A 14856-nucleotide genomic window follows, 5' to 3' on the forward strand; every position below is an offset into this window, starting at 1 on the left:
AAGATTTTATTTATTTGACAGGCAGAGAGGCAGGCAGAGAGAGAGAGGTGGAAGCAGGCTCTCCACTGAGCAGAGACCCCAGTGTGGGGCTCGATCCCAGGACCCTGGGATTATGACCTGAGTTGAAGGCAGAGGCTTTAACCCACTGAGCCACCCAGGCGCCCCTAAAAAATATATTCTTTATAAATTACCTCACTCATTGATCACGAACTTTTACTTTTTAACTGTTTTTAAAGTATGTATATAGATTATACCTTTATGCAATTTAAAGATTAATAAAACTAGCACATTGGAGTGTGTCCAACCCAGCCAAAAAATCGAAAGGATGAGCTTCCTCATTAGTCATTGTTTGCCGTGAAGAGGAAAGACCAGAGTGGTGGCAAGATGAAAGAATTTGGGGTGGATGAATTGGAACTGATCTCTTGGTGGAAGAGGAACATGCAGCATGCGACCTGGGATCAGAATTTAGGAGGTGTTAGAATCTAAATGACTGGGTGACATATAAATATGACTTAAGAAGAGGTTCCACTTAACCGTGCTAATAAACATTTTTGTTTGTCTTTTAATACTGAGAAGATGAGAATGGCTCTTGTACTTCAATTTAGTGTTTTTGCTAGACTGATTTTTTTCTTACCTGTTTCTCCTGGTGTGCTATAAACTGATGTACAGACACGTCTCTAAAAGGACTAATATATGTTCAGAGTGACCAGGAGGGTTTTGAATTTTTGATGCTTTGATTCATTTTTTTCAGACAGTTCTTTGGGTCAGTCCTTAAAGACTTTAAAATAGGCATACCCTTCTACCAGGTGCTGTCCCCCCCAAATAGGTCTGGGGATTTTTTGTGGGGTATTTTTGTTTTGTTTTATTTTTCTGATTGGAAAATGTACTGGTATAGGCAACTCCTTTTGTTGACAACCTGTGTGAGTATGGTAGAGAACTAATTAGCACACTAATTAGTCTCTGCTTTGATTTTATGCAGATTTGATTTTATCTTATTAATAACACTTTCGTCAGGCTTAGCCTTTAATTTTTTTTTAACTCCTAGCTTTCTTCTGAGAGAACATTAAGTTAATAGGAAGCATGTTGATGCTGATTCTCTAATTATACATTTAAAAGTTTTTCATCTCATCACTTTGTGTCTTTTTGTCAGATACACTTAATTTTTAATTTAAAATAGTTTTTCCCTTTATAAATGTAAATGTTTATTTTCTAAAAATTGGAAAGTAGGGGGAAGAGAGGAAACCAAACATAGTTACCCTGCTATTTCGGCATTTTCACTTTCAGTCATTCTATGTAACCCCCTGCTCCTTGTGGGAACCTATAATTTGCTATACATTTGCCTGTGGCACAGTGTTGAACACAACAGATGTGATCTTTGTACTTAAAGGATTCAAAATTTAGTAACTTTGAAGTTATTTTAAAAAATTAATATTATTATGTAAGAAATGCATTAATATAGTCTTTTTATAAGACTCATACACAAGGCTTGTTTCCAATCCATCCCATTTCTTTCATTGTTTCTATAGATGTAGTTACTATTACCAGCTTGTATGTAATTTTTTCTATGATTTTGTAATGTAAAAAAGTTGTACAGTACCTGCAGTTTAAATTTTTGCATTCAGTATGTTTGTATGTGTAGATCTACTTTAGTCTTTTAAATTGTTGTATAGTGTTTTTATTGGTTTACTGTAATCTTATCATATGGTATTGATGGACATTTAGGTTTCCCATTTTTTGCTATTATGAAAAAGTGCTGGAAGTGTTTGTCTATGCCTTAGTATATGTGCAGCTCTTTCTGTGTGGAAGATACAGGGAGGTGGGATTAGTAGATCATAGAGAATATGTGGTTACCCTTGAAATTTTACTGTTCATATTCTTTTTTTTTTTTTTCTTTAAGATTTTATTTATTTATTTGACAGACAGGAATCACAAGTAGGCAGAGAAGCAGGCAGAGAGAGAAGAGGAAGCAGGCTCCCCGCTGAGCAGAGAGCCCGATGCGGGGCTCGATCCCAGGACCCTGGGATCATGACCTGAGCCGAAGGCAGAGGCCCAACCCACGGAGCCACCCAGGCGCCCCTGTTCATATTCTTAAAGTTGGATCTTATAGGAGCTTATCTCACATCACTCTTCTCCTAACTGACATGTTGTTATTGCTTAATATTTTATTTTATCCTTGTTAAATCCAACAAATGATACTGTTCTGTATAGAAGTACATGATTTAATATGCATACATTTTTACTATATTTTCTCACCATCCCCTCTTTAATTTCTGACTGGCCTTGTGAGATCATTTTCCTTCTTCCTGAAGAACATCTTCACAAGTTCCTTTAGTGGATGTCTTTTACTGGTAAACTGTTTCTATTTTCATTTATTTGTTTTAGTTTTTAATTTAGCCTCATTATTTTATCAATTCTTTTTAGTGCTTTATCGTGGAAATTTGTAAACATACGTGAAAGTCGACCAATAGAGTAATGAAACCCAGTTACTTCTGTTGTACAGTTTCTGCACTTATAGACATTTTACTGTTCTACTTTCATCTCTTCGCCATTCTGTTTCTTCTTTCCTGCTGAAATACTATATCATGAAGTCTGTAAATACTTCAGAGTGGATCTCCCGTAGAAGAGCTTTAAAAAAAATAAACGTAATACTTAACTCACAGTACTTCCTTAATATCCTCTAGTATCGAGTCCATGTGATTATCTCAAAAAATGTTTTATGATTTTACTCTCATTCTTGAGGGTTATTCTCCTCAGGAGCACAGTTGGTAATGTAGGTTGGTAATAATATTCTTTCAATATCTATGTATGTCTCTTCTAACTTCAGTTGTTGCTGTTGAGAAGTCAGCTCTAATTTTAATTATCATTCCATTGGGTGAGAGGTCCTTTTTAAAAGTCTGCTTTTAAGATTCTTGTTGCCGTTGATGATCTGCAGTTTTGCTGTCTTGTAGCTGGTTGTCCGTTTGTTGATCTTACTTAGATATATTGTGCTCTCTGGGTCTGTGGATTATTTTTAACCATTGTGGAATCTGCAGCTGTTATCTTTTTCTTTTAAGACTGAAAATATTGAGGAATATAGAGAGACATATAAAACATGTACAGTTTAATTATAAAGCAAACGTCTTTATAACCTGGGTCAAAAATAGAGTATTCCAAGTAGCCTCAGAGTTACCCACCCTTTCCCCATTCCAGATACATCTCTTCCCATTCATAACCAACTCCGTTCCATTCAGAGGCACTTATATTCTGACTTTTATTACCTTGTGTGCATCCCTAAAATATATTTTCTTTTGTTTGTTGAAATGTATATGACCATAGTTATATTCGTCTTGCTTCCTTTGCTCAACATTAGTTTGTGAGATTCATCTGTCTTGTGTAGCTGTAGTTCATTTTCTTTTCTTTTTTTTTTTTTTTAAAGATTTTATTTATTTGAGAGAGAAAGAGAGCAGCAGTAGAGGAGTAGCAGAAGCAGGCTCCCCACTGAGCAGGAAACATGATGTGGGACTCGATCCCAGGATCTCGAGCTGGTGACTTGAGCTAAAGGCAGGTGCTTAACTGTCTGAGCCACCCAGATGCCCCACTGTAGTTCATTTCCATATGGCCATTATTTCTGCAAATATTTTTTTTCTTATCCTTTTCTCTCCTTTTGTACCCGGTATGAGTATGTTGATGCACTTAATGGTGTTTTACTTTTCTCTGAGGGTCTGTTCTGTTTTCTTTTTTCTTTTCCCTTGCTGTTCCTTGGATTGCATAATCTTTAGTCTTTATTAATCATTATAAGATGATTTTGCCATCTTATTCTTCTGCCAATTGAAATGCACTGTTGAGCCTCTCTAATGACTATTTAATTTGTTATTGTACTTTTGAACTCCAGAATTTCATTGTTTATTTTTAATAATACTTATCTCTCTATTGACACTCTGTTTGATATGATGTCATCATACAGTCCTTTACTATTTTAATTATGGTTTTCTTTAGTTCTTTGAATATATGTAAATGACTCTTTGAAGTCTTTAACAATCTGACTTCTGGTGGCTCACACAGGCAATTTCTTTTGCCTGCTTTTTTCCTTCTGTATGGGTTAAACTTTCCTATTTCTTTGTATGGCTTGTAATTTCTGGTTGGAAACTGGACATCTGCTATAATATCGTAGCAGCTCTTTGATACTCGTCTCCCGTGCCCTTCTCAGGGCTTCTGATTGTTACTTGCTTACTTGTTTAGTTACTGGGTGGATTATTTTAGTGACTTCTCTTTCTCTCTTGGCATGTTAAGCATCTGGTGTTGTTCCTAGGGGGTGCAGATTTGGATATGCCCACATTCACCCAGGAATTTTTCACAGGGCTCCCTTTCACTGCCTCATTCCTTGACTACACCCAGATGTTAAGCTCCATTAATTGCCGTCTGCCTGCTTCATTGTTTTCAGTAATGCCTTAGGACATGAAGTGTTTCTCAGCTTGATCCAAAAAATTGGAGCTCACTTGAAGGGATAGTTCTTGGGTCAGAGCTTGAAATTTGTTCTGACCCCTGGAGGGTTCAACCCAGCTGGTTTACAGGTTAGCCTGTATCTGAATCTCCTCCTGTTTGCCCTTCACTACAATGCCCTAGGTTTTGAGATGGCCCTTAGGCTTGAACTTCACACTCTGTTGTAGACAACGTCAGCATTGGAACAGTGTTGGATTGGAACAGTCTCCTTGGAAGAAATTCAAGGGTTATTGGTTTTAAGGCCTGCTACATCTTTCTGGCAAAATCTTTGGCTCTGGAATTGCGTAGTAGAGACAGTGATATGTGCTCTTCTCTCTGTGTGTCATCCCCAGTTTAGGAACTGAGCACTTCTCGGAAGCGTATATGGTGCTAGTCTCAGGTCACCTAGTCTTGCCTGTCTTGGTGTGGGACTTCTGCTTTCCAAAGTAGCTGGGTGAAGGACAGTCTGGGTCCTAGTATTTTTAGCCTGCAGCCTACAGCAGCAACATGGGACCTCTTTCCTGTGAGTAGCAGTTAAGTGGAAGAGAGATGCCCTTACCTGCACTTACCTGGAACTTAGCTTTAGCATCAGGTAGCTTTGAGCAGAATGAGAAACGCTGACGTCCTGCCCCTCCTGGGAGATTGCTCTTGGACTGTAGCTGTGGCGAGAGGGCACTCTTTGTTCCTGGCTACACCAGTCTGAAGTTTCAGCCTTCCTTAGCCGGAAGGAGGAAGGAAAGAGAGGAAGTAAATAGGTTTTGGTTCAGATACTACATAGTCTTGCTGTTTTTCCTGAGTTTCAGATTTTCTTGAGAAAATGTTTCTTCATTTGCCTCATACCTTAGGGTCATTTTTGCTTATTGGGGTCGCTAATGTATCCCAAAGACATAGACTAGAATTTGAAACACAAGAAGAGCTGAATAACTATTTATTGAATCACTCAGTAAATTAAGATAAAAAAGAACTGTTGGAATGCAGAAAGTACATTGGTCAGCTATCAAACTTTTCTAATAAAGTGAGAACCTTGTTGAGGAGAAGGAATTAGTGTTATGATGTACTGGATACAGTTAGAACAACGAGTTGGCTTTCTTTTTTTTTTTTTTTTTAAGATTTTATTTATTTATTTGCCAGAGAGAGAGAGAGAGCGAGCACAGGCAGACAGAATGGCAGGCAGAGGCAGAGGGAGAAGCAGGCTCCCTGATGAGCAAGGAGCCTGATGTGGGACTCGATCCCAGGACGCTGGGATCATGACCTGAGCCGAAGGCAGCTGCTTAACCAACTGAGCCACCCAGGCGTCCCACGAGTTGGCTTTCTTGATAAGAGAGCCTAAATGTGCTTTTTTACCTTTTATTTTTTAAACTTCCCTCTTTAAAAGACTAGTCATTTTTAAGTTCTGCCCACTTTGAGTAGTGGTAGAAGTCTACACCCAAGGGTTTAAGTTAGATCTTTCTTACTTGAATCATTTTAAATGTGTATGGAAACTTTTTTTTTTACAGGACAGAAACTTGTAGCAAATCTTTTTTTTCCTTTAATTGATATTACACATAAGTGATCAGTTTTTAAATACATTTTAATTTTCATATTGTTAGATTTTTAGAAAATATATTTGTATGCAAAGATTGCATTTTCGTATTGCTTTGATTTAAATGATTTGTCATCTTGTCTTTGATTTCTTCAGTTGATAAATTGGTGGTAATTTTAATAACAACTCTCCCAAAATCAATGATCATATTCCTCTACCTGCAAATGAATGCATCCAAATTAGCAAATTACTTTTTTTTAGTATTGAATATTGCATCATAAGTAAATTAAAAAAAGAAAAACCTTGCTTTTTCAGTGAGATGTTCAGAGAAGTCTGTTATTATGTCTAATATGATTTTGCTGTATATGGACTTCAAAAGACTGTCAGTTCTGTTCATTGTCTCTTCTAATAGGTGCCTACACATTTATGGATGAATAAATAGATACTTCTCTTCCATTCCCTTCACTTCCCTTCCCTTTCCCATCCATCCTTCCTTCCATCCATCCATCCATCCCTTCTTTGTTGATCTCCTTCCACTTACAAATAGTTTCATGATACCAGCTGTTCTGAGGTTTTTGGATATGCTAATAAATAAGATGGTGTCTTCCCTCCTAAGAGTTAATTTCTACTGGAAAAAGATTCTGTTCATCTTCTCCTACCCTTATCTACCTCTTCTTCTTTAGCAAATGCTTAGGGGACATGTTATAGTGTGTTTGAGATGACTTGGGTGCTGATTTTGATTTATATCTTCTGCAAGTAAAATAATTTACTAAATGAGGAGCACATTGGTGGAGAGGTTGAAAGCAGTCCCATGTAATTGATTCTTTTATGTATAATGAATCTTAACCTTTATGAAGGAGACTTTAAATTCTTAGGTAGGTATTTTTCTAAAACATAAATAAGCTTTCCTCCTGTTCCTAAAGGTAAAAACAGACAATCTTGAGTATATATATATTCATGATATATGTATACTGGTACTTTGGTACTGAATTTAAAATGGTGAAGTATTCGGGCACCTGGGTGGCTCAGTGGGTTAAGCCTCTGCCTTCAGCTCGGGTCATGGTCTTGGGGTCCTGGGATCAGGCCCTGCGTTGGGCTCTCTGCTCAGTGGGGAGCCTGTTTCCTCCTCTCTCTCTGCCTGCCTCTCTGCCTTCTTGTGATCTCTTTCTCTGTCAAATAAATAAATAAAATCTTAAAAAAAAAATAAAATGGTGAAGTATTGTTGTTGATATGTAGGCCTTTTTTTTTTAAGATTTTTTTTTTTTTTTTTTTTGACCGACAGAGATCACAAGTAGGCAGAGAGGCAGACAGAGGGAGAGGGAGAAGCAGGCTCCCTGCTGAGCAGAAAGCCCGATGCAGGGCTCCATCCCAGGACCCCTGAGATCATTACCTGAGCGGAAGGCAGAGGCTTTAACCCACTGAGCCACCCAGGCTCCCCTTACCTTGCTTTTTTATTTAGCAAATTGTCCATAGCTAGTGTTCAGTCTCTTTTTGCTTTTGTGTAGTTTATTATATAAATAACATGCTTTGTGAAATAGGTGCCTGATATAGAAACGGTGGATAACTTAGAGTGTTGTTTCCTATTTTTGAAGAGGGTTGTCAGTCATAAATGACATATAACAAATAATGTGTTCCCATTTTTTATTATTATTCATTCATCAACCAAGTGAGTACTTGCTATTTGCCACAGGCCATGTTGTAGCTGCTTGGTACACCATCATAAAGGTTATATACCAGGTAATTCCTCTGCTCTCCTACTAAAGTTTCCACTCTAGTGAGACTGGACTGGTTGTTAAATAAGAATTTTATAGTTATAAAACAGTGATTAAGCTGTAAGTGGTGTGGAATTATACTTTAAGTTTTTAAAGAATGTTAGTTTATAGTTCTATGTATATATATCGAGTATATGTTTTTTATGGACACTTAAGATGCTGTTCTGGATGCTTTTTCAAAGCCTGTGTGTATGTGTGTGTGTGTGTGTGTGTGTATTTCATATCTATAAACAGCTCTCTATTACGTGGTGTTACAGTGCATTTTGGTTATGTAGTATATCCAGGAGTATAATTTGCAATGCAGTGGAGTTACATCATATACACATTTACCTTATGACAAAATCAGCTATGAGATTGGCACAAAATTAAAGGATTAATGACTAAGGAACCAAATATTTAAAAAGTTTTCTCAAAAGTGCTGTTTATACCCCCATTTAACTGTGTCTAGTGTATATTTTTCTTTTATTGATTTTTTAAATAAAATATATCCTAAACTTTGTCATTTTAAGTATTTTGAAGTGTACAGTTCAGTGGCATTAAAAACATTCACAGTGTTGTCTAACTACTACCACTTTCTGTTTCTAAAACCTTTTTTATCATCCCAACCAGAAACTCTATATTTATTAAGCAGTAACTCGCCATTCTCCCTCTCCCCAACCCCCTGGTAACCTTTACTCTTCTTTCTATGTTAGTGAATTTGCCTATTCTAGATACTTCATGTCAGTGGGGTCATATAATACTTGTCTTTTTGTGACTGGCTTATTTCACTTAGTGCAGTGTTTTCAAGTTTCATCCACATTGTGGCATGTATCAGAATTTTACTCTTTTTATGGCCAGATATTGTCTATGTGTACACTACATTTTCCATTCATCTGTTAATGGACACTTGGGTTCTTTCCATCTTCAGCTGTTGTGAATAATACTGCTGTGAACATTGCTGTACAAGTATCTCTTTAAGTCCCTGCTTTCAGTTTTTGGGGTATATATCCAGAAGTGGATCATAATGCTAATTCTGTATTTAACTTTTTGAGAAACCACCAAACTGTTCTCCACAGTGGCTACAGTACTTCACATTTTACAGTATATATATATATATTTTTTAAGATTTTATTTATTTATTTGACAGACAGAGATCTCAAGTAGGCAGAGAGGCAGGCAGAGAGAGAGAGAGGAGGAAGCAGGCTCCCCACTGAGTAGAGAGCCTGATGGGGGGCTCTGTCCCAGGACCCTGGAACCATGACCTGAGCCAAAGGCAGAGGCTTTAACCCACTGAGCCACCCAGGCGCCCCTACAGTATATTTTTATACAAATATTTTCAGCAGTGTCCTAAGCGCAAAACCATGTATGTAGCACTTTATGAGTGATTTTTGAGCATGGTTTTGAGTACAGGATTTTTAAAAAAAAAAGATTTTATTTATTTATTTGACAGACAGAGATCACAAGCAGGCAGAGAGGCAGGCAGAGAGGGGGATGCAGGCTCCCTGCTGAACAGAGAGCCCGATGTGGGGCTCAGTCCCAGGTCCCTGAGATCATGACCTAAACCGAAGGTAGAGGCTTTAACCCACTGAACCACCTAGGCACCCCAAGTACAGAATTTTAATTTTGTGTACTTCACTACTCTTTGGTGTTCCAGGAGCATTATATTTATGTCAGAATTTATACTATGTTCTGATATTAGTTGCAGTTGATATAGAGAATAAGAACTTGGGTAATGAGGTAGAGATTTTCTGTATTATTGACTCTTGAGAAAATAATACCATTTTCACTTTTTGGAAATAGGCATTTCATACACAAAGATATGCAGCTGCAACTTCAGTGATGATTATTTCTGTCTTATCATGCTGGAAAGGGGATGGGTTCTGAAGCTGGTGGTCTTCTGATTTGTGTGTTTTAACCCTTAAGAGTTTCCCATGTGGCCTCACTTTCACCTTTTATAAAGGATATAATGTGTTCTTACCAAGTCACTGTGAGGATTAGATAGTGTATGTGAAAATGAACTCTTTTTCAAAATTAATTACTGAATCAAGAACTAATTACTTCTGTCCTAAGACCCCCCTCCCACACCTCCTCCAGGAAGTTATTGACTTTACTTTCCTTTTTCATTTAAAAACATCTTTCCTTTCTGTGTCTTATACCTTTATAAATCTTACTGTTTTAATTCATTTTGTTTTATTTTTATTTTGATATACTACGAATATAAATATATAATTTATACAATATGCAGTTTTAATATAAATACTAATATTTATGAAATAAAATTATTCTTCCTTAAATGAAAATTTGGGCTAAGGTATTTGGAGAAGAGAGAGTTTATTTCAAAGCTTATTTTAAAGCTTGATTTAGTGGTGTTATATAAAGGAAATTCCTCTATATTTGAATTTTCATTTAATTTTGCATGTCTTAGCATTTCCAGATGAATAAATTGAGTCCTAGAGCTTTTGATTGTCTTATCCAAGATTATGTAGCTATTTAGTGGAGGCATGAGGCAGAAATCAGCTCTTTTACCTTGTATTCCAGTGTTCTACCACATTAGACTTCCCTCCTACATTTTACCAGTTCTATGATTTCCTTTGGCAACAGGCTTGCATGGCGTCTCCCCATGGTACTAGAAGTGTACAGAGTGCACTTGCACTTGTATTAACCACCTTAAGGGATTTCTTGCTCTTGTTCCTTTTACTCCCTCTAAACTGGAAAATACATACTCTTGCAGACCTTTTAAAAGATTTTCCTAGGGGTGCCTGTGTGGCTCGGTTAGTTAAGCATCTGCCTTTGGCTTGGGTCATGATCTCCAGGCCCCATGTTTGGCTCCCTGCTCAGCAGAGAGTCTGCTTCTCCTTTCCCTTCTCCCTCTGCCCCTCTCTCTGCTTGTGGTCTTTCTCTCTCTCAAATAAATAAAATCTTTTAGAAAGTTTTTCTTTTCTTTTTTTTTTTTTTTAAACAAGCAATCAAAAAGCAAGACTTTAATATGTCATCTTTTGTTTATGGTAATTTAGTTTTTGGAAAGCTTTTCAGTTCCTAAGTCCCAGCTGTTTACCTTCCAGCATCCCATAAATAGCCTCACTAAAACTCAAGCAAGCTATTGTGGAGGAACATCATGTAATCAAAAGTATATTGGAAGTGTAGATAGCACCTCTCAGTTAGTTTCCTATTGTTGGAAATTATGTTTGAGTTTGCTTTTTCTGCAGGTATAGTTTGGGATATTCAAGTTAGAGGAGCTATTAGAAATCAGCTCTAATTTTAATATATGAAGAAACTGATAGTAGCAAAATTGAGTCTGCAAACCAGGATTCCTGAATATATATACCATGTCTTTAAAAAATTTTATTATATACCATTATATACCATGGTATATAATATATATATACCATGTCTTTAAAAAGTTTTATTATATACCATTATATACCATGGTATATAATATATATATATCATGTCTTTAAAAAAATTATTTTGAAATAATTATAGAGTCATAGGAAGATATTTTCCTTTTCTTCTAATTATTAAAAGCAGATTTATGAGATGGCTAGGTGGTTCCATTGGTTAAGCATCTGCCTTTGACTCGGGTCATGATCCCAGGGTACTGGGATTGAGTCCCACATCGGGCTCCTTATTCAGTGGGGTGCCTGCTTCTCTCTCTGCCTTTTTTCCCCACTGCTTGCGCTCTCTTTTTCTCTCTCTGACATAATAAATAAATAAAATCTTAAAAAAAGAAAGATTTAACTTAATTTTTCAAAAGATGAAAATAATTCATAAGGTTTGCCATTTTAAATACAAAAAGAATATTTTGTAACAAATCAGATAGTACAGATTTTTCTAAAATAAAATTAATTTCAAAAGTAAAATCTACTTACCTCCATTTTGTCTTTTTTGATAAGGTAACGTTTTGGTGTGTAACCTTTTATGTGCTTTATTTTCTTAGAGAAACAAATCAAATATATATACATACAGGGTTTAGATATTTATGTGGAAGTAATTGTGTTGGTCTCGAGCTTGATTTATTTATTTATTTCTAAAGATTTATTTATGTATTTATTTGTCCACACTGAGCAGGGAGCCTGATGTGGGACTCGATCCCAGAATCCTGGGATCATGACCTGACTTAAAGGGAGATGCTTAACCGACTGAGCCACCCAGGCATCCTCAGCTTGATTTATTTATTTTTTTATTTTTAATATATTTTTAAGATTTTTATTTATTTACTTGAAAGAGAGTGCAAGCGATGGGGGAGGAAGAGGGAGGAGCAGAGGGAGAGCGCGAAGCAGACTCTGCAGTGAGTGGGGAGCTCGTTGTGGACCTGGAGATCACAACCTGAGCCAAAATCAAGAATCAGATGCTTAACCGACTTAAGTGTCCCAGGTGCCCCTCCAGCTTGTTTTAAAACAAAACCAAAAACAAAAACCTGACAACTGTATAATAGATATCTTCTGATTCAAGACATCCAGTTTATGGCTGTATCATTATTTATTTAATGATTTCCCAACTGATGGATAGTGACTTTGCAGTTTTATACTCTAGGAACAGTGCTGCCAAACAGAGCAAAGGACCTGGTGCACAGGTGTGAGTATTTATGTGGGATAGATTCTAAGGTGGTATAAAGGCATGGTTAACAGCACAGATTCAGGGGCTAAGACTTGCTGGAATGAATCCAGGCTGTACCATTTAAGAGTCAGGCAACTTAAGGCAAGATATTTTTCTCTGAAAGAGGAACTAGATCAGTGATAATCTTTACTTTCTGGGGAGACTAACTTCTTTGATAGGCTAATGGGGGACAAATGCTTTCTCCCTGTTTACTGACCAAAGAGGTTGATCACCTTTTCATGTGTTGTAATTATTTGTAATTCTTTGAGTTACTCATTGTCTTCTGTTCTCATTTTGACTTAATTGTCTTTTTTAAATTGCTTTGTGAGATTTGTTTGTATACTCGACCCTAACTCTTCATTATAGTGAATATATCCTTTACTCTGCTGCTTGCCTTTAATTTTGTGTTTTCTTCTTTCCACATTACTAAGTTGACCATATCTTTCTATGCAGATCTATATTTAAAGTAGGTAGACCAGAATTTTATCATTGCTTATAAACTGGTCTATGCTTTTTTAAAGTAGGTAGACCAGATTTTATTATTGCTTATAAACTGGTCTATGCTTACCATATTGATTTGTAAATGTCACTTACTAAATATTAAAACCTCATAAATTCATGGTTCTGTTTCTCGAGTATTTAGGTTCTTTAATAGTTTGTCTATTTTTGTACCCATGTAAAATTTGTATATTATTTATTCTCCTAAAATGTGCTATGATTAAGTACTAGGTTAGTATTAAATATTTTACAAATTTTTTTCAGTATGGTTCCTGATGGTTGAAATGCCATTTTTTTCCCAGTAGTAAATAGTATACTTTGTTTCTTCTCATGCAGGTCTTTGAAGTTCTACAGTTTAGTTCTCAGTGCTGAACTTCCTTCTCCCTTAAGTTATTATAAACTTTTGCTGCTGTTTAATAAACGTGAAGATGTCTCGCAGTCCTGATGCGAAGGAAGACCCTGTGGAATGTCCTCTTTGCATGGAGCCCTTGGAGATAGATGATATCAACTTTTTTCCTTGCACCTGTGGCTATCAGATTTGCCGATTTTGTTGGCATCGAATTCGCACTGATGAAAATGGGCTTTGTCCTGCTTGTAGAAAGGTAAATACTCTATAGAGTAACTTTGTATATGGTTTTTTTTTTGTCCCAAACATACAAGTAAGTAGATTTAAAAGAATCTACAAACTTCAGGTGATTTCATGTGTAGCATTTTTAAGATAATAACAGGTGATTTCATGTGTAGCATTTTTAAGATAATAATGAAGTAGAAAGATACTGTATGACCTTGGTAAAGTCATATAACCTCTCTAGTTGACCTTTAGCTTTCTTATCTGGAGAGATTCGCAGGATCAGTGGTGCTGGATATATAAGAGAATTATGAGTGGAGAGACAGTGGATTTAGATAGGATAGTGTGAATTTGGAAAAACACATTCAGCTGGGAGGATTTTCACTTTAATTTTTAGTACAAAATAGGAAAAAAGTTTTGACATTTATTTAGAGAGGTCATGGGTTAAAATGACAGAAATCCTGCTTCAGAAGATAATAGGTACTCATTTGTTGAGTCTTTACAACAACTGTAGGCTGTAATGCTATCCCCAGTGTACATGAAACTAGACCTTTCAAGTAACTTAACCACAGGCATCAGCTAGTGGGTAGTAGGTTTGGGATTCAAATATAAATCTTTTGAGTCTTTTCTAACTCTGAATAGTTCTATGATTTTTAATATTCCTGGGTCCTGTTTAAATAAGCAAGCCCAACAGTTACAATCTAGTGAGTGACTTAATAGAGTGAGTAGGATTGCGCATTTGTATTTTGAAGGACTTTGTGATCCAGAGGTTAATGCAAGTATCTTTTTTTGGGGGGGGTCTTTGGTTTTCAGTGTCTCTTGGTATGGTTTAAACTTTTCTGTTGACCCATTTCAAAGAGCTCTTATGTTCATTACTACAGATTTTGAGAAAGCAGGAATGTGTTTTAGATACCTAGAATATTTAAATTTCATCTCTTAATTTCGTCATCAGAGAGATTATATCTTAGAAGGCAATGCATTATCCAGTTGTTTTTTTAAATCTAGTGGCCATGTAATATATATTACATGAATGAAAAAAGGTTAGATCTACTTAAGTGTTGAGTTTATATGCCGTATATGTAGTATATATAACATGTAATAGATACTTATAATGTATATATATATTATCTTTTTATAAGGTTAATGTATATAGTTTTGGTGTTAATGTATTTTAGGAATGTGAATGAAAACTAAATGAAAATCTTAATATTAGCTTTGGTCAAAATTTGTAATCAATTTGTGTTAGTGGATTTGGAGCATTCAGTCGTATTTTAAAAATTGGCTTCTGGCCATTCCATAAGAAGACAATTATATTGAACTATTTTGTTGAAAGTGGTAATTCTCATTATAGCCCAAAACTATAAGGCTTGCGAAGTTGTTTTACTTAATAAGTTTATCTCTTTTTTTCTTTTTGTGTGCTATGAAGAGGAATCTTAATTAAAAGACCACTTACTAAATAGTCA

General features: G+C 36.0%; 1 protein-coding gene across 6 annotated transcripts in view; it reads left to right on the plus strand.

The window, feature by feature from the left end:
• The window catches only part of CNOT4 (CCR4-NOT transcription complex subunit 4), a 137618-nt gene that overhangs the window by 46163 nt on the left and 76599 nt on the right, over positions 1 to 14856 (plus strand). For all 6 annotated transcript variants that reach the window (XM_032868556.1, XM_032868566.1, XM_032868574.1 and 3 more), the window contains exon 2: positions 13162 to 13427. In XM_032868556.1, the coding sequence (XP_032724447.1) occupies positions 13254 to 13427 (174 nt within the window). In that variant the 5' untranslated portion in view covers positions 13162 to 13253. The remainder of the gene's footprint in view (positions 1 to 13161; positions 13428 to 14856) is intronic.

The sequence above is a fragment of the Lontra canadensis genome, unplaced genomic scaffold, assembly GCF_010015895.1.
Source record: "Lontra canadensis isolate GAN:19392208 unplaced genomic scaffold, GSC_riverotter_1.0 scaffold2, whole genome shotgun sequence".
Lineage (NCBI taxonomy): Eukaryota > Metazoa > Chordata > Mammalia > Carnivora > Mustelidae > Lontra > Lontra canadensis.